The sequence below is a fragment of the Melanerpes formicivorus genome, unplaced genomic scaffold (genome assembly GCF_026170545.1).
Source record: "Melanerpes formicivorus ecotype bairdi unplaced genomic scaffold, bMelFor1.0.p_v2 SCAF_117, whole genome shotgun sequence".
NCBI classification, from domain to species: domain Eukaryota; kingdom Metazoa; phylum Chordata; class Aves; order Piciformes; family Picidae; genus Melanerpes; species Melanerpes formicivorus.
This window is the reverse complement of record NW_027142469.1, coordinates 313,315-335,101: the sequence shown is the minus strand read 5'-3', so window position 1 is coordinate 335,101 and position 21,787 is coordinate 313,315. Positions and strand designations below refer to the sequence as shown.

Genomic DNA, 21,787 nt, shown 5'->3' with positions numbered 1-21,787 from the left:
CTCTTTTTCCCTTTACTCTCTTTTTCCCTTTACTCTCTTTTTCCCATCTACTCTCTTTTTCCTTTTGCCTTAATTTTCCTTTTAGTCTTCTTGATGTTGTTTGATTTGGGTTGTTTTGGTTTGTTTTAGGTTGGTTTTGGGTTGTTTTGGGTTGTTTTTTGAGTTGTTTTGGGTTGTTTTTGGGTTGTTTTTTGGGTTGTTTTGAGTTGTTTTTTGGGTTGTCTTGGGTTGTTTTGGGTTGTTCTTGTTGTTTTTTTTAACACATTTGGGGAAAACTAAGTGGCCACACTTTTTGTCAGTGTGTGCTTTGCTTGTCTTTACAGACCCAAGCTTGTCTGCTGGCAAAAAAAACCAAAAACCCAACCAAAAAAAAAAGGAAAAAAAAAGGAAAAAAAGGAAAAAAAAGGGGAAAAAAATAGAGAAGAAACAGAAACCCAAAATTCAGACCCTGCTCAAACTAAAGGGGAAAAAAAACCCAACCCAATTACAAATTTAGTTGTTGGGCAGCACATAATTAGTAAGGCAGGACCTCAAATGGTGACCCCTTCGCATGAGCCAATTGCCAGATCCTCAAGGAATTAAAACCAGGATGCCTGAGCCACATCAGTTCTGCAGTTATGTTGAGTATTGTGCTGAGACAGCCATACCCCAAGAAAAGGGAAGTCTTTAGAAGGCTTGCTGAGCAGGGTTGTAGTTGAAGGTTGATGGCAGATGAGGCCTTTCTTCTAATTTGTCATATTCCAGGTGGAACTCCTACAATTGAAAAAGACAAAAGCAAATAAAACAACAAATCAGTGACCAGGCAAGCCCAGGTCTGTGTACCACACTTGAAAAGCACAAACACAGAAGGGAACAAGTCCTAATTTACCTTAAGGCACAAACACATGATTTCACTGTCCTGGGTTCTGTATTTTAAGTAGAAAAACAACAACAACAAAAAGTCAATATCCTGAGCCACTGCACCTGCAACATGCAGGCTCTCCTTTTTAATACTACACTCCTCTCAGAACTCTTCACAATACAGAATTCACCAGGCTGGAAAAGAGCAGTCCAACCTATCACCCAACACCATCTCATCAACTGAACTGTGGCACCATTCAGATTGGAAAAGAGCCTCAGGATCACCAAGGCCAACCCAGAACCCTGCTCTGCAAGGCTCACCCCTAAACCACAGCCCCAAGCACCACAGCCAAACCACCTGCAAACACAGCCAGGCTCTTTGATTTGCATCCCTTTGTCAGCAGTGCTGAAGGATAACTCCAGTAGTGTGTAAGGGCACCTGAAGCTGGACCTGACCATACCCAAACCCAAACCAGAACTCAATAACCAAATAGTTTTTGAAAACTAAGAGGCAATTATTGATTGCAGAGAGAAAAAGATATGTTTTACAGGTATGCTTTTTGGTTTTGCTTTTGATTCCAGGGGCCACTAGGGTTTAGGATGTGAACAGTAGGTCTAAGATCTTTAATATGAAGAGATACAAATAATATGTAAAGGCAAAGCCACTTAGCCATTGACCAACCCCTCTTGTTTTCTACGTGGAAGTAATTAATAAAGATCAAATACCTGCTAGTAATCAAGAACAAGGAGTATTAAATGTGTGTGGAAACTGACAGCAGGTGTGACAGTTAATAAACTGTTTAATGCCAAGAAATTAACCATCCTGAAAACTTGTCTTGATGGTGAAGTTACAGCAGCCTGCTCATGTACAAACAATAGTTAAGAGCATTACTTGACTCTGCTCTGGGAAGACCTCACCTGGAGTACTGCAGCCAGCTCTGGAAACCTCAGCACAGGAAGGACATGGAGCTGATGGAGAGGGTCCAGAGGAGGAACACGAAAATGCTCAGGGGGTTGGAGCACCTCTGCTACAAGGACAGGCTGAGGGAGCTGGGGGTGCTCAGCCTGGAGAAGAGAAGGCTCCAGGGAGACCTAATAGCAACCTGCCAGTATCTAAAGGGGGCTACAAGAGGCATGGAGAGAGACTGCCCGGGGAGGTGGTGGAGTCACCATCCCTGGAGGTGTTCAAGAGGGGATTGGATGTGGCACTTGGTGCCATGGCATGGTCATGAGGTCTGTGGCGACAGGTTGGACTCGATGATCCTCGAGGTCTCTTCCAACCTTAGCAATACTGTGATACTGTTTGCAAAGGCCTGCAGGGACAGGAGCAGGGGCAATGGCTTCAGACTAGGGCACAGCAGATTGAGATTGGATGTTAGGAACAAGTTCTTAACTCTGAGGGTGGTGGAACACTGGAACAGGTTGCCCAGGGAGCTGATTGAGGCCTCATCCCTGGAGATGTTCAAGGTGAGGCTTAACAGGGCTCTGGGCAACCTTATCTAGTTGGGGATGTCCCTGTTGACTGCAGAGGGGGTTGGACTGGATGAGCTTTGGAGGTCCCTTCCAACCCAGCCCATTCTGAGATTCTATGATTAAAGAGGTAAGGGAATTGCTTACGTTGATCTGCAGCATTAATGTGGTAAAACAGGAAAGAAGGCAGAAGAGTAGGAAGTGTTGGGAGGACAAAATATTCTGACCTGTGCAAGACCATCAAAGGAGGTGGTAGAAATATCATGGCTAGCTCCAAAATTTCCAGATGGGACTGAAAAAGCAGCATTTATACTGGCTTAAAGATGGAGGCAAAGACCCAGATTTAAATTGAAGCTGAATTCACGTGCTATGGCACATCACTCTTAGAAAAGCAAATTTAGCTTCCTAGTCTTATAAAAGTATTTCAATTAATATTGACCTTAAAGGTAATTTAAAATAGGCAGCCATCCCTAACAGCAAATAAAGACTGGGAAATTAAACCTTGGCTCCCATAAAGACCTCCATGCAAGACTACTTCTCAGAGGAGAAATTCCAGACAGTTTACTTCAGCTAATTTCCATCAGGAGCTCAAAAGAGATGCAATTGGAGGAAGCATTTTTGATGTCATACCCACTTCTGCTCCTCTCTCACCTCTTCCCAACAGCAGCAGCAAACTATACAGGCAAATCCTCAGTGAAAAATCAGAATCGTAGAATCTTGTAGGTTGGAAAAGCTCTTTGAGATCATTGAGTGCAACCATGAACCCAGTGCTGCTGAGTCCACCACTAAATCACCTCCCTCAGCACCACATCTACACAACCTCCAGAGATGGTGACTCCACCACCTCCCTGGGCAGTCTGTTCCAATGCTTGCCAACCCTTTCAGGGAGAAATTTCTTCTTAATATTCAACCTAAACCAATGCTGACACAACTTGAGGTTGTTTTCTCTTGTCCTATCATGTGTAACTTGGAAGAACAGATTGATCTCTACCTCGCTACAACTTCCTTTCAACCTCCTTTTCTCCAGGTTTTTCTTTTCAACATGAGATCCTTCAGCAGCTCCTCACAGGACCTGTGCTCTAGTCCCTTCACCAGCTTCACTGCCCTTCTGTGGAGACAGTCCAATGCTTCAATGTCCTTCCTGAGAGCCTCTAAAGTGAATGCAGTACTCTAGGTGTAGCCTCACCAGTGCTGAGTACAGAGGAACGATCACTTCCCCGCTCCTGCTGGCCACAGTCTGTGATCCAAGCCAGGAAGTCACAGCCAGTCACAACAACCCCATGAAGCACTACAGCCTGGGAACAGAATGGCTGAGAGCAGCCAGGCAGAAAGGGATCTGGGGGTACTGGTTGACAGCAGCTGAACATGAGCCAGCAGTGTGCCCAGGTGGCCAAGAAGGCCAATGGCATCCTGGCCTGCATCAGGAACAGTGTGGCCAGCAGGAGCAGGGAGGTCATTCTGCCCTGTGCTCAGCACTGGTTAGGCCACACCTTGAGTCCTGTGTCCAGTTCTGGGCTCCTCAGTTTAGGAAAGATGGTGAGATGCTGGAAGGTGTCCAGAGAAGGGCAACAAAGCTGGGGAGGGGTCTGGAGCAGAGCCCTGTGAGGAGAGGCTGAGGGAGCTGGGGTTGCTTAGCCTGGAGAAGAGGAGGCTCAGGGGAGACCTTCTTGCTTTCTACAACTACTTGAAGGGAGGTTGTAGCCAGGTGGGGGTTGGTCTCTTCTCCCAGACAAGCAACACCAAAACAAGAGGACACAGTCTCAAGCTGTGCCAGGGGAGGTTTAGGCTGGATGTTAGGAAGAAATTCTTCCCAGAAAGAGAGATTGGCCATTGGGATGTGCTGCCCAGGGAGGTGGTGGAGTCACCATCCCTGGAGGTGTTTAAGAGGAGCCTGGCTGAGGCACTTGGTGCCATGGTTTAGTTGATGAGATGGTGCTGGGTGATAGGTTGGACTGGATGATCTCAAAGGTGTTTTCCAGCCTGGTTAATTCTGTATTCTGTAAGTTGTTGGCTTTCTTGGCCACCTGGGCACAAATTCTCTTTGCCCATACTGTACTTTCCATGTGCCCTGGGATAAAGAAATCAAATATACAGACATATCTGCATCCCATGTCTTCCTAGATGTTGGGCTGCACTTCAGATGCACTTGAGGTTTATTGTCACTCATATTTTTCCTGACTATTTAATACCAACTACCAGCAGAATTAATTTGATTTTATGCCCTAACAGTTTAGGAATTGCCTCATTGCTCAGCTGTTTTGCTGCATTTCCTTCCTGAGCCTATTATCTGTTAGGAATATAAAAATAGAGCTTACAGCTCAATAAGAAAAGATTAATGCATAAGTTGATGCTTTCTTGAAAGAGGTTATTCAGTTCACTTGGCCGGGCTTTGTGAAAACCAACCTAGGACATTAACACTGACAACTAATCCATGGCTCCAAGTGCCACATCCAAACCCTTTTTGAACACCTCCAGGGATGACTCCACTACCTCCCTGGGCAGCACATTCCAATGGCCAATTACTCTTTGTGGAAAGAACTTTCTCCTCACCTCCAGCCTGAACTTCCCCTGGCGCAGCTTGAGACTGTGTCCTCTTGTTCTGGTGCTGGGTGCCTGGGAGAAGAGACCAACCCCCATCTGCCTACAACCTCCTTTCAGTTAGTTGTAGAGAGCAATAAGGTCTCCCCTGAGCCTCCTCATTGGAGGTGTTCAGGAGGAGACTTGATAGGGTGCTTGGTTGCATGGTTGATTAGATGGTGCTGGATGATAGGTTGGACGCGATGATCTTGAAGATGTCTTCCAAGCTGGTCTGGTTTGGTTCTATTTCTATTTCTATTTCTATTTCTATTCCTATTTCTATTCCTATTTCTATTCCTATTCCTATTCCATTCTCCAGCCTACACACCCCCAGCTCCCTCAGCCTCTCCTCACAGGGCTGTGCTCCAGACCTCTCCCCAGCCTCACTGCCCTTCTCTGGACACATTCAAGTGTCTCAATGTCCTTCTTAAACTGAGGGGCCCAGAACTGGACACAGGACTCAAGGTGTGGCCTAACCAATGCAGAGTACAGGGGCAGAATGACTTCCCTGCTCCTGCTGGCCACACTGTTCCTGATGCAGGCCAGGATGCCATTGGCCAAACTTCAACAGCAGGAAGACAAAACGTTGAAGGTTTTCTTTGAGAGGGTGGGGGTTGGGTTTTACTTTTGTCCTTCTGAAAACAGGTGGTTGATAGCCTTAGAAATTCTGCAGAAGGGAAAAGAGATACCTTAGCTACTTTCCTCCAGTTAAGACAGTCAAAGAAGTAATATGTTCCCCTCTCGTAGGTATTGGTTTTCATCGTTGGCTCCATGCCGGGTGCCCTGGTGATCCATACTCGCTCCTCTTTGTGGTATCTCCAATCCCGGTTAAATCTTTCATTTCCCATAGGAAGGAGAGGGGAAAAAAGAAATTAGAATAGTTAGTGTTATTCACCTTGAAGCTGACTTAATTAACTAAACTTTTAAGGTTTCCATCCAAACTAGACAAAAAGCATTCAAAAGCAAGCCACGATTTCCAAGAGGTCATTCTACCTGTGCTCTCATACCTCTGCCATTGATTCATTATACCTCAGACTGATCATGTATGGGACTTCAAGAAGTGTGGGAGGTGCAAGCTACAACCTGTCTTTTAATCATTATTTTTAGTGCTTTTCCCTTTGGTTGCAGACAGACAAGTCAGACATTTAACAACCACTGGCACCTGCCACTTTTTCAGTGCTGCTTCGGAAAGGCAAAACTCACGACGCCGACTTTTGGGTTGCCACGAACAAAAATAAATCAACACCCAATGGAACCAAGGTTGGAGGAGGCATTTGCAAAAGGCTTCCAGCTTTAAATTGCCTGAGCTTGTGTCTAACTTGATGTTTGCTTTGGCTCTGCTGTTCTTTGCTTTGTTTTCTTTTTTGCTTTGTTGTTCTGTTTTCGCTTTGGGTTTGTTTGCTCGCGGTTTGGTTTGTGCTGGGCTTTTGTTTTTCCATCTACTGAGCTTCACTACTGCAAGAGTCTGAATCACACAAGACTGACAAAACAGTTTGAACGTACAGCTCTACTGCTGCTAATAGCTGTAATACATCTCCTCCATTCATGTAATAGAGATAAAACAGGAGATCTTCTCCATATCGGCCAAGTTTTATTGCAGCCAGCTGCAAGAGATTGAAGAAAACGAGGATGAAAAATCACAAGAGAGAAAGGCTTTCAGACATACTAATCCCACTTAAATAACACAAGGTTACAGCCAGAACTTCCATCCTAAGGGTGCTGCAAACGATGCTCTAATATTACAGAGTAACTACTAGCAAAGCAATCAATTGTTCTCCACTTCTAACCTTTCCACCTTAAAGGATACCACAGGAAACAAACTGGAAGTAACAAATCATCAAGCCAGAATTCTCTCCCTGCAGCTATGGGTATCCTCATCTGCCTGGTTTTATTAAACCCCCAGATATTTACATGGATTTGCTCACTTCACCCTCTAAGTAACCTCACCAAAGTGTCTTACAGCATTTCTCAATGATCCCGCTTGCAGGACTACAATAGTCGAAAGGAACTGTAGCTACCAAACCAAACCCTACTTGTGTAGGTATGGAATGCAACAACAGATCTATATGAAAAGAGACTGAACCACAATTCCAAGCTTCTCTCAAGAAGAAACAGCATAAATTTGATGTGTACGAACTATAAGAAACTTCTGCTCTGCATGAAGGGGTAAACCCTTAGCATCCTGTGGAATGGGTGCACCATGCGTCCAATCAGCTGGTTCGATCCTAAAGAGGCTGAGGGCACCCATGAAACACAACAGATTTTTGGACATTGCCTATCTGAAAGAGAATTTAGAGAACTGCTGGTAATAAATGAACACAGGAATAGCCACACACACACACACACACACACACGTACTCACCTTATCCCTAATGTGAATGTTAGTTAAGTATTCAGATGGAACATGGAAGTCTAAAAGAGAATCGGAATTGATGCAACTATTAAGACATGTAAATGAATATCATCTGCAAACATTAGCCTTCAGCTGAACAGCTAGAGCTCTCTTACCTATGTCTTGAGGTCGACAAGGTGATGATGCCCAGGGTGATGCAAATTTGGGGTAAAGATTTCTGCAGGAAAGCAGAGGTTTTGCAAAGTTAACACCAAAAGCCCCAAAGCAACCAACCAACCAAAAATCAACCTCCATAACCAACCTCACAAACCTAAAAACATCTTGCTGGAGAGAGGAGGAAGGAGACAAGGAAACTTCCAGCCCACTTTCCTCTATCACATACATTTTGTTCATTTTCTTCTTGATATGCAAAGTAAAACTGCATTTCAACTGCCAGGGGCATCTACAGGGGCAAGGTCTCTGTCTCAATCTAGCATCCTTCAGCTTAAGAGATCCCAACCTTCTTAAGAGATCCCAACCTCTTCCCAGGATCCAATTTTACACAAGCTTGCAGTTTGCATGGGGATAGCTGCCACAAGCCTGGTGGGCTCTGATTCAACACCCTGTTTGAAAAAGGTGATGATGCCCAGGGTGATGCAAATTTGGGGTAAAGATTTCTGCAGGAAAGCAGAGGTTTTGCAAAGTTAACACCAAAAGCCCCAAAGCAACCAACCAACCAAAAATCAACCTCCATAACCAACCTCACAAACCTAAAAACATCTTGCTGGAGAGAGGAGGAAGGAGACAAAGAAACTTCCAGCCCACTTTCCTCTATCACATACATTTTGTTCATTTTCTTCTTGATATGCAAAGTAAAACTGCATTTCAACTGCCAGGGGCATCTACAGGGGCAAGGTCTCTGTCTCAATCTAGCATCCTTCAGCTTAAGAGATCCCAACCTTCTTAAGACATCCCAACCTTCTTAAGAGATCCCAACCTTTTCTCCCAGGATCCAATTTTACACAAGCTTGCAGTTTGCATGGGGATAGCTGCCACAAGCCTGGTGGGCTCTGATTCAACACCCTGTTTGAAAAAGGTGATGATGCCCAGGGTGATGCAAATTTGGGGTAAAGATTTCTGCAGGAAAGCAGAGGTTTTGCAAAGTTAACACCAAAAGCCCTAAAGCAACCAACCAAGCAAAACACAACTTCCATAACCAACCTCACAAACCTAAAAACATCTTGCTGGAGAGAGGAGGAAGGAGACAAAGAAACTTCCAGCCCACTTTCCTCTATCACATACATTTTGTTCATTTTCTTCTTGATATGCAAAGTAAAACTGCATTTCAACTGCCAGGGGCATCTACAGGGGCAAGGTCTCTGTTTCAATCTAGCATCCTTCAGCTTAAGAGATCCCAACCTTCTTAAGACATCCCAACCTTCTTAAGAGATCCCAACCTTTTCTCCCAGGATCCAATTCTACACAAGCTTGCAGTTTGCATGGGAACAGCTGCCACGAGCCTGGTGGGCTCTGATTCAACACCCTGTTTCAAAAAGGGGAAGCAAAGCTTCCACTGCCAGATAGTTTTTAAACTAACCAGTAAAGATCTTACTTTTCTTGTAACTTTGAGTGAGGAGAAAAACAAATGGAATCCCAGCACAACAATCAAATTGAAGTTTATGATGATTTAATGTTTCTCTCTCCTGGAGATTTTACTAATGTTCTATTAAAAAAAGGTGCAGAGTGTTTAACAAAGATGAAGCTTCCAACTGCACTGCCATGGCTGATGTACTCAGGAAGGAGTTTACTAATCAACAGGTAAAGAGGTCAAAAAAAAAAAGGAATGAGCAAATTGTGCTTTTGGCAGGTAGCTGCAGCCTGCTTTTAATTACCAATTGGAGCATGCTGTTCTGGGCAGGTTCAGGAAATGAAACCTGAGGATGGTTCACCCTGTCAAATCCTTGCTTCTCTTTTTGGTCAGAAGTCTAATAATTACTATTTAAAAACCCCATAAATCAATTATCTACTAAATTACCTCAACACAACAAACTTCCAGCTCAGCTCTGTGGGCCAAAACCTACACTGATCAGTTGTCATCAATCTTGCTCTAGGCTAACTAATCCTACTGTTAGCAAAAACCTCATGCTTTAGAGTCTGTGAAGGAAGATTTCAGTGGCAAAGTCTGCAGGTGTTGGAAGTAACAAAACCTCTCCCACTTGAAAGCATGGATAGGAATTGCTCCAAGAAGAGGGGTGTCACTTGGGTAGGCTTAGTTAGACTGGACAGTAGGAAACCTTTTTTCAGGGCAAGAGTGTTAAGGGCTTGGAATGTGCTGCCCAGGGAGGTGGTGGAGTCCCCAAGCCTGGCTGTGTTTGCAGGTGGTTTGGCTGTGGTGCTTGGGGCTGTGGTTTAGGGGTGAGCCTTGCAGAGTAGGGCTGTGGGTTGGCCTTGGTGATCCTGAGGCTCTTTTCCAACCTGAGTGTTTCTGTGATTGTGTGCCCTAGAGGTTTGGTTTCCCAGGGCAAAGAATCCAGGATTTAGACTGGGACTGCATCTCTGTATGCAATAATAACTGAAGAGTTTGTGCAGTGTTCCCTCCATGTTACAAATATGACTCTGTTAATTAAACATATTTTTTTAAGGAGGTATTGGACAGCCTACAGTCTATCTGATGGATATTTCAGAAAGCTTTAGACCATCAGCAAACAGCTACACAATCTCTAAAGAATTAAATGATGTAATGGCATTTTTTGCATTTTTGTTGCTGGAGAATCCTAAGTTCTTCTGGGGAACTAAGAGCATGCTTCTTAAAGAAGCATCAGGCTGCACATTGGCATAATCACTCTTTTCAGCAACCAAAATAAGTTTTAACCTATCTGTAGAGAAAATCTATATAAAACAAGGAGCTAAAAGGGTTAATTCAAACCATTAGAGACACACAGGACTCTAATACTTTGTTTCTAAGAGCACATTTATTGTCCTAAGTGTTTAAGTGAAACAGGTATCTTTACCATCAGAAGTACCTCACAGGGCAGAAAATTTAGGCCTTCCACATGTGAAATGCTCTTAGCATTTCAAATGAAAACTCCTAAAGCAAACTAAGGATGTTCAGTAACCTAAGGCAAGACGGCAGGCCAGGCAGTAAGGACTGCAAAGGCTGTTTGCAAAGCTTAACTGTAGTGTAACTGTCTGGGTGCAATGTTAACTACTCTCTCCCCTCCATCCAAGACCCTAAATACCCTAAATACAGTAATTAAATATAAAAATGATTAAAAACCCAGCTAATGACAGCAGAGCTGCTGTGGAAAAGCAGCAGCATGCCAGGCGCCCCTACTGCTCCCATACAAGCTGCTAATTCAGATGCTGTGTGCAGGAGCTGCTCCAAGTCACCACTGCATCCAAGGATGTTTACTGCTCCTCTTCAGTGAGGCATCATGTGGGTCTATGAGGTTTTATGTAGAGACTCCATTAGCCTAAGCTTTATGCCAGTCAATAAAATGAATTAATAACACTGAATGAGACATGAATTCTATCACCAAAGGCAGCATCGCTGCTGCTGTTCTGCAGGCCAGTACCTAGGGACAGCAGCTCTATAACCAAACAACATAACCAGGTTTCACCTGTGTCTAGGAACAGCTCTAGAATTCAGATATGGATGTACTTGAATGAATTGCAATGAGCAAAGCAGCTGTTCAAACAATCCATAATCAGAACAGTAAACTATTTAACTAGTGTGTAGATTCTGGAGACTAGTCTCCCTCTAAGGGCTGCAATCTCTAGGACTACCAGGGAAAAGTAGCCAGCCACCTGTGGCCAGTAACTGTTCTTCATGCATGCTCAAGATGTTGTGAAAGGAGATAGGAGTAGGGTAGGTACTGAATTCAACTGGAGAATTGCCTTATGAAGATTAGCCACTGCATCTGAGGAAGACACTATGTCAATATAACACATTCTGCAACTAACTACAACAGACAATGGACTCTGGGTGATCACTTTGGAACACTTTTAGAGGTGCCAATGCCAGAAGAGTTTGAGTGCAAGCTCTCCAAAAAGAATTTCTGGAAGTGGCAACTTCTAACAAGTTAGGTGTCTGGGAATGCAGATGCTCTGCTCATTATTACACTAACATATACTGAATCCATCCCCCAAACTGCTGAGAGTGAAGTACAGCTATCCTCAAGGAGCACTACTACTTGAAAGACAAGACACACATGAAACCTGTCAACAATACATCATCAACTCCTGGAAGAAAGTTCTGAAGAAGTCAGAAGAATGAGCAGAGCCACTACATTCATTGAAAGCTGGCAGAGCAAGAGTGCCTTGAAGCCCAATGCTCATTCATGACCATTTCATTGCACTGCCATTACATTTTCAGACACTGTTTGTGAGTTTGACAGATGTCTGAGCTAAGGGAGTTTATGAAGAATGACTGCATGGTAAAAATCAAAGCTGAAGACAGTACTGAAACCCAGAAACTTACTCAGGAGAGTTGAGATTGAGACCTAGTGTTGTTAAATCACTTCCTAATGCGAGATGTACCATTCCTGGATCTGTCTCTGCTGCCCTGATGAATGTTAACAAGCCAATCATTCCAAACTGGTCCGTCACCATCCCTTGAGGAATGTTGGTAACCCGACCTGGGCAAGAAGAACAAATTAATTTTCCCCTTGCAAGAAGTGGAGGAATCAGCAATGTGATCTAGATGTCTGCCAAAGCTTCTAGAGAAGCAGAAGAACCAGAATGACACATACCATCAGGTAACACCTGGATCCCTTTTTTCTGCTGGTTGTTGTTTTGCGTAGTTGAACTTTTATCGCCAGGAAACTTGGGCCCATCTGTGCTGGATGATGTTTTGCCTGATGTACTCAAATTCTAGCAAAAATAATGTGCAGAGTTGGTTATGATGGAAACACATCAGAAATAGAAAACTGCTTAACCATCTCTTTCAGTCAAGCGCTCGAGACTAAAACTCTGATGAATTAGGCACTAGAGAGGAACCAAGCTGAAGCTCTTGCAGGCATTGGAATGTGCTGCCCAGGGAGGTGATTGAGTCCCCAAGGCTGGCTGTGTTTGCAGGTGGTTTGGCTGCGGTGCTTGGGGCTATGGTTTAGGGGTGAACCTTGTAGAGTAGGGCTCTGGGTTGGACTTGGTGATCCTCAGGCTCTTTTCCATAGAATCAACCAGGTTGGAAAAGACCTCAGAGGTCATCAGGTCCAACCTATGACCTAATACCTAACACCTCCTCACAACTAAACCATGGCTCCAAGTGCCACATCCAAGCCTTTTCTGAACCCCTCCAGGGAGGGGGACTCCACCACCTCCCTGGGCAGCACATTCCAATGGCCAATCTCTCTTGCTGGGAAGAGCTTTCTCCTCACCTCCAGCCTAAACTTCCCCTGGCACAGCTTGAGACTGTGTCCTCTTGTTCTGGTGCTGGTTGCCTGGGAGAAGAGACCAACCCCCACCTGGCTACAACCTCCTTTCAGGGAGTTGCAGAGAGCAGTAAGGTCTCCCCTGGGACTCCTCTTCTCCAGGCTAAACTTGAATGTTTCTGTGATTCTCTTGAGTTCTGCTGACAAGCCTTTATGTAACATTTAGCACTTCCTGAAGTATACCTCTCTTAACAGTAAGAGCTATTAATCAGCCAACAGCTTGCAATCTAAGTGGGCAAGAAAATATTTTACACCTGGGTGTGAATACACCATGGCTATCCCAAGTGCCTGTGACTAGATGATGTTTGGATTCATCACATTGGATTGCTCCCATACAGTCTTGCTCCCACATACCACTCCATGACAGCAACAGATAACAGCTCCAGCCCATTTCAGGTGCAAGCAACATAAGAGTTGGCACATTTGTAATTATCAGGGAAGAGATGTAAACATTATGGCTGGCACGAAAACTCTGCTTGCACTCCAGGAGCTCATACACTGACAAAATAGATCTTTCCCAACTGTTATTTCATGCCCTTGCTCTTCAAAACAAGTCTGCATTAACACAATGTAATCACATTTACTCCTTCCTTCCTTCCTCCCTTGCTCTATATGCAGCTCTGACTTGTGTCAGAGTATTTCCCACACAATAACTCTGGCCACGTTGGGAAGTGAGTCTTCCTCCCATCCCTGGTTTGAGCAGCTGCATTGTTTGGTTTTCACTTGTTTGTAGTCACATCTGCTCCTTACTCAGGAGTACTTCTGCCACTCAGACGAACAGATTTTTCTGCAAGCAGAACCAATAAACTCCCCAAGAAATGAGAACATTTTGTCCAACATTGCAGGGAACTGTTCTCTACCATCAAATTTTAGTCACTTTTATTCATTTGCAATTATAACAAAAGGCAAACTTGATTGCATATCTTTCATATCTGTGAAAAGGCCTCCCCCCCATAACCTCATGATCTAAGCCATCTACCTAATGTGTGATAATTACAACTGTACTTAAGATTCTTACCCTGAAAGATTGGACTTAGATGATCCTTGAGGTTCCTTCCAACCTGTTAGTCTATGAATCTATGCAATCTATCCCCCTGGCTTACAACATCCCCATGAATAAATTGGTCTCTATTAAAAGACTTTGCTCCCTGTGATTTCATTTCCCCATCAAGAGTGTTACCTGGGAAGGATATTGCACCACCTAACTCTTAAAGGAGTGGACAGCTTTGAGGGGAGATGTTACAATGTGCAAGTTACTACTCCTGATGAGAGGTGCCAAGAGAAATGACCTGGGATTGGTGGAAACTGTCAAGTGCAAAGAGAGATGTAAATTCTCCAGTGTTGAGGGGTTCTTGCAAGAGCTTTCCTGGCCTCTCCTCCATACACAAAACAAATTTATCATTCATTTAAGGGCATCATAGACTGGGCTGGGCTGGAAGGCACACCTCCAAGGGTCATCCAGTCTGACCTCCCTGTAGTCAGCAGGGACATCTCCAACTAGATCAGGCTGTCCAGGGCCTCATTTAGCCTCACTCTGAATATCTCTAGGGATGGGGCCTCAACCACCTCCCTGGGCAACTTGTTCCAGCGTTCCACTATGCTCATGGTAAAGAACTTGTTCCTAACAGCCAATCTAAATCTGTTCTTCTCCAGTGCAAAGCCATTTTCCCTTGTCCTGTCACTGCAATCTCTCCTCATCCTTCTTGTAGGCCCCTTCAGGTACTAGAAGGCTGCTATTAAGTCTTCCCAGACCCTCCTCTTTTCCAGTCTGAATAACCCCACCTCCCTCAGCCTGTCCCTGTAGCAGAAGTGCTCCAAGCCCCTGATCATTTCTGTGTCCTTCTTTTGGACCCTCTCCATCAGGTCTGTGTCCTTCCTGTACTGAGGGCTCCAGAGCTGGATGCAGCACTCCAGGTGAGGCCTCAGCAGAGCAGAGTCAAGTGGCTGAATCCCCTCTCTGGATCTGGCCATTGTCCATCTGATCACTACAAGAAGTCTGTGTAGTCAAAAGGAGAGGTTACTTACGGATTTATTGTCATCATTACTCGATGTTGGGTCTTTGTAGCTGGAGCCTGGTAATGCTGGGAAGTCTTCATTGTGTATTGAAAAGTCCTGGGACTGCTCACTTGCTGGTTTTGTTACCATCCCAACTGCCACAGAAATGAAAGCAGAAACAGCATTACATGACTGAAAAGAAAGGATTTTCCTGCTGTCCATCATATTTCCTGTCCTTTCTTTTCACTCTGTGCAAGCTGTACAGCAGAAATGATGCAAAAGAAAAAGCCCCAACCCACAACAGGGAAGCCATAACCAAAGCAGATTCATTTAAAACATCCACACACATTAGACTAAAGCCTCTCATTTAAGTGTGAGCTGAGAAACACTCCAGGTTAAATCCATCAACACATCCTCTGCTTTAAGAATCATAGAATCATAAGAATTGTTAGGGTTGGAAGGGACCTCAAGGATCAGCCAGTTCACCTCACACTACAGCAGGTTGCTCACAGCCACATCCAGCCTGGCTGCAGAAACCTCCAGGCATGAGGCTTCCACCACCTCCCTGGGCAACCTGTGCCAGGCTCTCACCGCCCTCATGGGGAACAACTTCTTCCTAACATCCAATCTCAATCTACCCATTTCTAGTTTTGCTCCATTCCCCCCAGTCCTATCACTCCCTGACACCCTCAAAAGTCCTTCCCCAGCTTTCTTGTAGCCCCCTGAAGATGCTGGAAGGCCACAATGAGGTCTCCTTGGAGCCTTCTCTTCTCCAGACCGAACAACCTCAACTCCCTCAGCCTGTCCTCACAGGACAGGTGCTCCTGCCCTCTAATCATCCTCATGGCCCTTCTCTGGACACCTTCCAGCACCTCCAGATCCTTCCTGTAATAGAGGCTCCAGAACTGGACACAGTGCTCCAGGTGGGGTCTCACCAGAGCAGAGTAGAGGGAGAGAATCACCTCCCTGGCCCTGCTGGCTGTGCTTCTCTTGATGCAGCCCAGGATGGGATTGGCTTTCTAGGCTGCAAGTGCACACTGGTGGCTGATGTTGAGCTCCTCATCCACCAGTATTTGGTACCAGGACCAGCACCTGGTCTGCACATCTCAAGAATCAAATAATCTTTACAGGCATTATTAAAGCAGGAAGGATGTACTGCTTGCAACAGCAGAATACATTTTTTCCTCCATCTCCTAACTGCATGAAGAATTCCTTAGCATGATCTCTTTAGAAGCACATATTCTTAAAGGGTGCCCAGCTGACTTGCAGCAGAGCATCTCACCAGGGAAATACCTGCCTGTGACATAAGAATGCCTCCTCCTTTCAGTATGAAAACTCAATGCATGCAGCCTGCCACCCTCAGTGCTCTGACCCTACTTTAAAAAGAGTAGGCCAGTCCCATTGGAGCATGGTGTGCCACCACTGAACAGCAACATTCTTTTTGTCTTTTTGTCTTTAATGCCAGTTGAAAATAACCCAAACCTCACAGAAATGAATGAAAAGCCCCAACACAAACAAACAAAACCAAAGAAAAGCCCCCACGTGGAGCACCCAGAGGTGAGGGCTCCCACGTGGAGCACCCAGAGGTAAGGCTTCCAACGTGGAGCACCCAGAGGTAAAGGCTCCCATGTGAAGCACCCAGAGGTGAGGGCTCCCACGTGAAGGACCCAGAGGTAAAGGCTCCCACGTGGAGCACCCAGAGGTAAAGGCTCCTTGCTGAGACACAGAACTAATACAGTTATTTGGTTCCAAACAACATGGCACTAGATAAGGGAAAGACAGAAGGAAGTTGAGGCCCTACCTTTCAAAGATTCTGAATAGATGTATGGGATCTAAAATGCTTCAGACAGTGACTATATAGGACCTGCTTTAGTATCCTCAAGCTAGAGATCAAAGTTTCTTTAAGACAAATCCCTACTGAGCTCATGCTGCTTCTGCTCTTCCCCCTTTTCACCCAGAGCTAGTCAAAACTATTCCCCTGGATGAGTGAAGCTGATTACGAATTATCTGTGTTGCACTCAATTTACCTAAACTTACTTGAGGTCTAATTTTCCTGCCTAAGCTCAACATGAAGGAAGCAGGTCTCAGCTGCTGCCTTTCAAACCTCCTTTTTCTCGACCACAACCAAAAGTGCTCTCTACTTCTTGCTGCTGGAGACAGCATTCAGCGCACCTCACGTCCCCATTTCTTGCCTGCTGCTACCACCAAACCCATCCTCTGCATTAGGCAGATGCTGAAGATTACTCTTCAGACAGAGAAATTTCTTTCCTGGCTCACCACACAGGCATGCAAACAGCTTTGCTAGCACCAAAATGGGGAAATGGTGCAAGCACAAGAGCAGCTGCAGGGTTGGTTTTGATGTGGTGGTGTTGCTGAGTGTTGAACACCAGCTCCATGCTGGAAGTACATTTGGATGGATCTCCTTCCTACCTCCTAGCAATTTTCCAGGCAATGGCTTCTATTTCAGAGGCAGGCAAAATCTCATGTCAGCCACAAGCTGTATTAGCTCTCCACTCTCAGTGTGACTTCTCAGTGTCTTTATTTGGGGAAGTGACTTTTCCCTGTGTTTAGAAGTGCTTCAGTTTAAACTCCTTTACCTCTCTCTGACAGCTATCTTAAGCAGAAGGGCTCTGGTCACACCCAATCCACGAGGCTCCTTGCTCCTGATAATGTGCTTATCTCTTATTTCTCCCCAGTTAAAGTTGGGAGATATCTCTGCAGAACACCAGCTTTTTTTTCCAGTTAGAAAACACTGGGTTATTTTGGGTTGGAAAGTTGACAAGTGTCACAAAAATAACTTGAGGTTACAACAGTGACTTTTCAGAGGAGCTGATGTGAAAGGAACAACAATCACTAAAGCATTAACAGAAAGAGCTGCTGTGCCTCACTGTAAGCTTACTTGAAATCTCTCCAGACCCCAAACAGTAAGATTTGTATCCTTAGAATCACAGAATGAATAAAGTTGGAAAAGACCTCAATGATCCACAAGTCCAACCTGTCACCCAACACTTCATGACAATTAAACCATGGCTCCAAGGGCCACATCAATCCCCTCTTGAACACCTCCAGGGACAGTAACTCCACCACCTCCCTGGGCAGCACATTCCAATGGCTAGTCTCTCTGTCTGGGAAGAACTTTCTCCTCACCTCCAGCCTAAACCTCCCCTGGCACAGCTTGAGACTGTGTCCTCTTGTTCTGCTACTGGCTGCCTGGCAGAAGAGACCAACCCCCACCTGGCAACAACCTCCCTTCAGGGAGTTGGAGACAGCAAGAAGGTCTCCCCTGAGCCTCCTCTTCTCCAGGCTAAGCAACCCCAGCTCCCTCAGCCTCTCTGCACAGGGCTGTGCTCCAGACCCCTCCCCAGCTTTGTTGCCCTTCTCTGGACACCTTCCAGCATCTCAACATCTTTCCTAAACTGAGGAGCCCAGAACTGGACACAGGACTCAAGGTGTGGCCTAACCAGTGCTGAGTCCAGGGCAGAATGACCTCCCTGCTGCTGCTGGCCACACTCTTCCTGATGCAGGCCAGGATGCCATTGGCCTTCTTGGCTGCCTGGGCACACTGCTGGCTCATGTTCAGCCTACTATCAACCAGTACCCCCAGGTCCCTCTCTGCCTGGCTGCTCTCCAGCCACTCTGACCCCAGCCTGTAGCTCTGCCTGGGGGTGTTGTGGCCAATGTGTAGAATCTGGTACTTAGATGTGATCAATCTCCTGCCCTTGGACTCTGCCCATCTGTCCAGCTTGGCAAGGTCCCTCTGCAGAGCTCTCCTACCCCATAACAGATCAACTCCTGCCCCCAGCTTGGTGTCGTCTGCAAATATACCGATGATTGACTCAATCCCCTCATCCAGATCACCAATAAAGATATTGAACCGGATGGGCCCCAGCACTGATCCCAAGGGGACACCACTAGTGACTGGCCTTCAACAAGAAGCTGTTAAGCTTTTCAGCAAGAATTACCCAAGCCACAGAACTTGGAATCTGACTGACAACAGTGGATGCTCACAGGTTCTTTTCTGAACTGTGAGGTTGCTTTTAAGTGGCAGTGAACAGTATTGCAGCAGACACTAGCAATGAACAGAGAAAATAACACAGCAGATTCACAGCTGCTGGCTTGTCACACAGAAACACCTCCAAGTAATCAAATATCATTTCTAAAATGTGCTATTCTGACCTCAAAAAATGCATGCCATTAGAAAACAGAAGATTGGGATCACAGGATGTTGGGGGTTGGAAGGGACCTCTGGAGATATGGAGAGTCCAACCCCCCTGAAAATGTCTAGAGTGAGCAGCTTCTGAGCAACCTACTAGACAGACTGCCAACCCCAGCAACCTCTACTGGTGGTGAAACTGAAGCAGATGAGTTCTAATACTTACAAAAGCCTGCAGGGAATATCCAATCCCACAGATATTGATTATTTGTTTTATTTTTAATGAGACTTAGGAGCTCAAGTGTCTGGCACCTATTATCTTATGAACAGCAAAAGCTGCATCAAGCAAACACTGATTTTCATTCAAAGAGCTTTCCAAAGTATAGTCTTACCATAGGGTGCCCTTCCAGCTAAAGGGTTTATTAATGGAGTTGGATTGCCACTTCCTTCCCTTCTGTTTCTGTCTGCTAGTGCTGGAAAATCTGAGAGGTCCAGTCCCGTCACATTTTCACTTCCATCTACAATAAAAACAGATATTTATATTTCCTTCTGTGTTTTTCTTTTGCTCAAAGACTTCATTAGGTGCAAAATCATCTGTAGGACACATTCAATGTAGGATACATTTTCCTTCTTCAAGATGGTGTTTGTACTTTTACTATAATGATTACAAACAACTGTGGCCTCTGTGTTACAAGACTAAAGAGAGCATCAGGAAGTTTGTTTTTAAACACTGGCTAGCCAACAGTACTCAGCAACAAGGTTTACCAGCTCGCAATTAAAGACTGCATGCACAAAAACACAGGCTGACTGTTGAAGTTACAGCAGGAACTTCAGTTACTACTGCAGGGCAGGCAGTAGCAACTTCAGTTACTACTGCAGGACAGGCAGTAGGAACTTCAGTTACTACTGCAGGATAGGCAGTGGGAACTTCAGTTACTACTGCAGGGCAGGCAGTAGGAACTTCAGTTACTACTGCAGGGCAGGCAGTAGCAACTTCAGTTACTACTGCAGGGCAGGCAGTAGGAACTTCAGTTACTACTGCAGGATAGGCAGTGGGAACTTCAGTTACTACTGCAGGATAGGCAGTGGGAACTTCAGTTACTACTGCAGGATAGGCAGTGGGAACTTCAGTTACTACTGCAGGATAGGCAGTGGGAACTTCAGTTACTACTGCAGGGCAGGCAGTAGGAACTTCAGTTACTACTGCAGGGCAGGCAGTAGCAACTTCAGTTACTACTGCAGGGCAGGCAGTAGGAACTTCAGTTACTACTGCAGGGCAGGCAGTAGGAACTTCAGTTACTACTGCAGGACAGGCAGTGGGAACTTCAGTTACTACCGCAGGACAGGCAGTAGGATAGGTAGCCTGTTTACAATTTAAGGAGACACCAAGAAGAAACCTGAGAGAAGATAAAACCTTGCATTAGCAGCAGCATCAGGGAGCTCTTTTGCCCTGAGATAAGGTAAGATAAATTTGAAGCAGCTGCCAAGCCAATGTAGTGCAAGATCCATAGGAACTTTTTTTGGTGTGCAGCAGGAAACACTACAAAGGGTGAGGACAGAGCTGGGGTGTCACAAAGTCCCAGGGGATGCCCAAACCCTTCCACTCTGCTGTCACCAGCACCTCAGGTTGTTTCATACACACAAATGCCACCATGGACAAACCTAAGGCATTTATACAGAAGGAGATTTTCCTCTCTCACATTCATTAAAGTAAGGTGAAGGAAGTAATCCCCAGAGAAAACTCACAACTGAAACAACCAAGGGGAAGGATCACATTGTAAAGCAGTTGCTCAAAAGGAGCTTGAGCTTTCCAGAAATGCTTTCCTGCTGTTTTTAACCCATAGAGGGTTTTGATAGGAATGGATCAATCTTTTCTTCACTGATCCCCTTCTCAATTCCATAAGCTGTTTTGCATTTCTAACCAAGCAGGTACCACCTATAGTCACATCAGCGTTCTAGGGAACAATTTCACTCTGAAAGGATTGAAATCCACTGTGTGAAGTATTAACAGCTCCATAGCACCCCTCCTGGAGCAGCATTTCTGTGGACCAAATGAAAATGGTAACAAAGCTGCAAAGTTGCTGTCCAATTAGATTTATTTAGCCCCCCAAAATCTCCACACTGTACTTTAAGATCAGTCAGAGTAAACTCACCTGTTCCGTTAAAAATATTACTCGATAAGGAGTTATTCATTCCAAATGCCTGATTTCTGTTCATCCCAAATCCAGACATACTGTGAAAAAAAATAACCCAGGAAGTCAGACAGAAAGGCATACATTGTAATTTCCAGTGGAAGGTATTAAGGGGGGGGGAAAAAGAAACCCTCCTAAGACACTTAAATTATTTCGAGCTTGAGCAACCCGCATTAGCCTAAACTCACTTTGTAATCATTTTCCTTCCCACTTCTGGGTACTGTGAGCAGCAGGCACTGCTCAATCAAGACAACTGGAATGACCTCAAAATAACTGAGATCTTAATGGCCATTGATCAGTAAGTTATGACAAATATGAGTGTTACTCAGTAATTTCATACAGGAAAATGAAGCACCAGTGAATACAATAGTGAAAGGTCAGCCTGCAATCCACCCAGCTGCAGGTGGGAAGCTGGAAGTGATTAAGTTTGTAATGACTCTGCTGTAAGCTGAACAGTTATGGTGTGGAGTCATTACAGGATCACAGGATGTTAGGGGTTGGAAGGGACCTATGGAGATCTTCCAGTCCAACCCCCCTGCCAGAGCAGGACCATAAAACCCAGCACAGGTCACACAGGAACACATCCAGACAGGGCTGAAGAGGCTCCAGGGAAGGGGACTCCACAACCTCTCTGGGCAGCCTGCTCCAGGCCTCTGTGGGTATAATAGCAGAGAAGTTTTTCCTCATGCTGAGGTAGAATTTTCTGTGCTGGAGTTTCTATCCATTGCCTCTTGTGCTATCCCAGGGCACAAGTGAGCAGAGCTGTCCCTGTCCCTTCCTTCCTGACCCCCAGCCC

The 21,787-nt window shown here is 45.3% G+C and overlaps 1 protein-coding gene across 3 annotated transcripts in view; it reads right to left on the bottom strand.

The window, feature by feature from the left end:
* CNOT2 (CCR4-NOT transcription complex subunit 2) overlaps positions 1-21,787 on the bottom strand; it is a 128,651-nt gene continuing 106,864 nt past the window's right edge. For 2 of the 3 annotated variants that reach the window (XM_068167445.1, XM_068167443.1), the window contains 10 exons: positions 20,953-21,032; positions 19,192-19,317; positions 14,677-14,801; positions 11,971-12,091; positions 11,700-11,856; positions 7,396-7,457; positions 7,250-7,299; positions 6,391-6,491; positions 5,577-5,721; positions 1-753 (listed from right to left, as the gene is read on the bottom strand). In XM_068167445.1, coding sequence (XP_068023546.1) covers positions 667-753; positions 5,577-5,721; positions 6,391-6,491; positions 7,250-7,299; positions 7,396-7,457; positions 11,700-11,856; positions 11,971-12,091; positions 14,677-14,801; positions 19,192-19,317; positions 20,953-21,032 — 1,054 coding nt within the window. In that variant the 3' untranslated portion in view covers positions 1-666. Of the gene's footprint in view, positions 754-5,576; positions 5,722-6,390; positions 6,492-7,249; positions 7,300-7,395; positions 7,458-8,148; positions 8,357-11,699; positions 11,857-11,970; positions 12,092-14,676; positions 14,802-19,191; positions 19,318-20,952; positions 21,033-21,787 lie in introns of those variants that run through there. The other variant, XM_068167444.1, reaches the window with a different exon arrangement.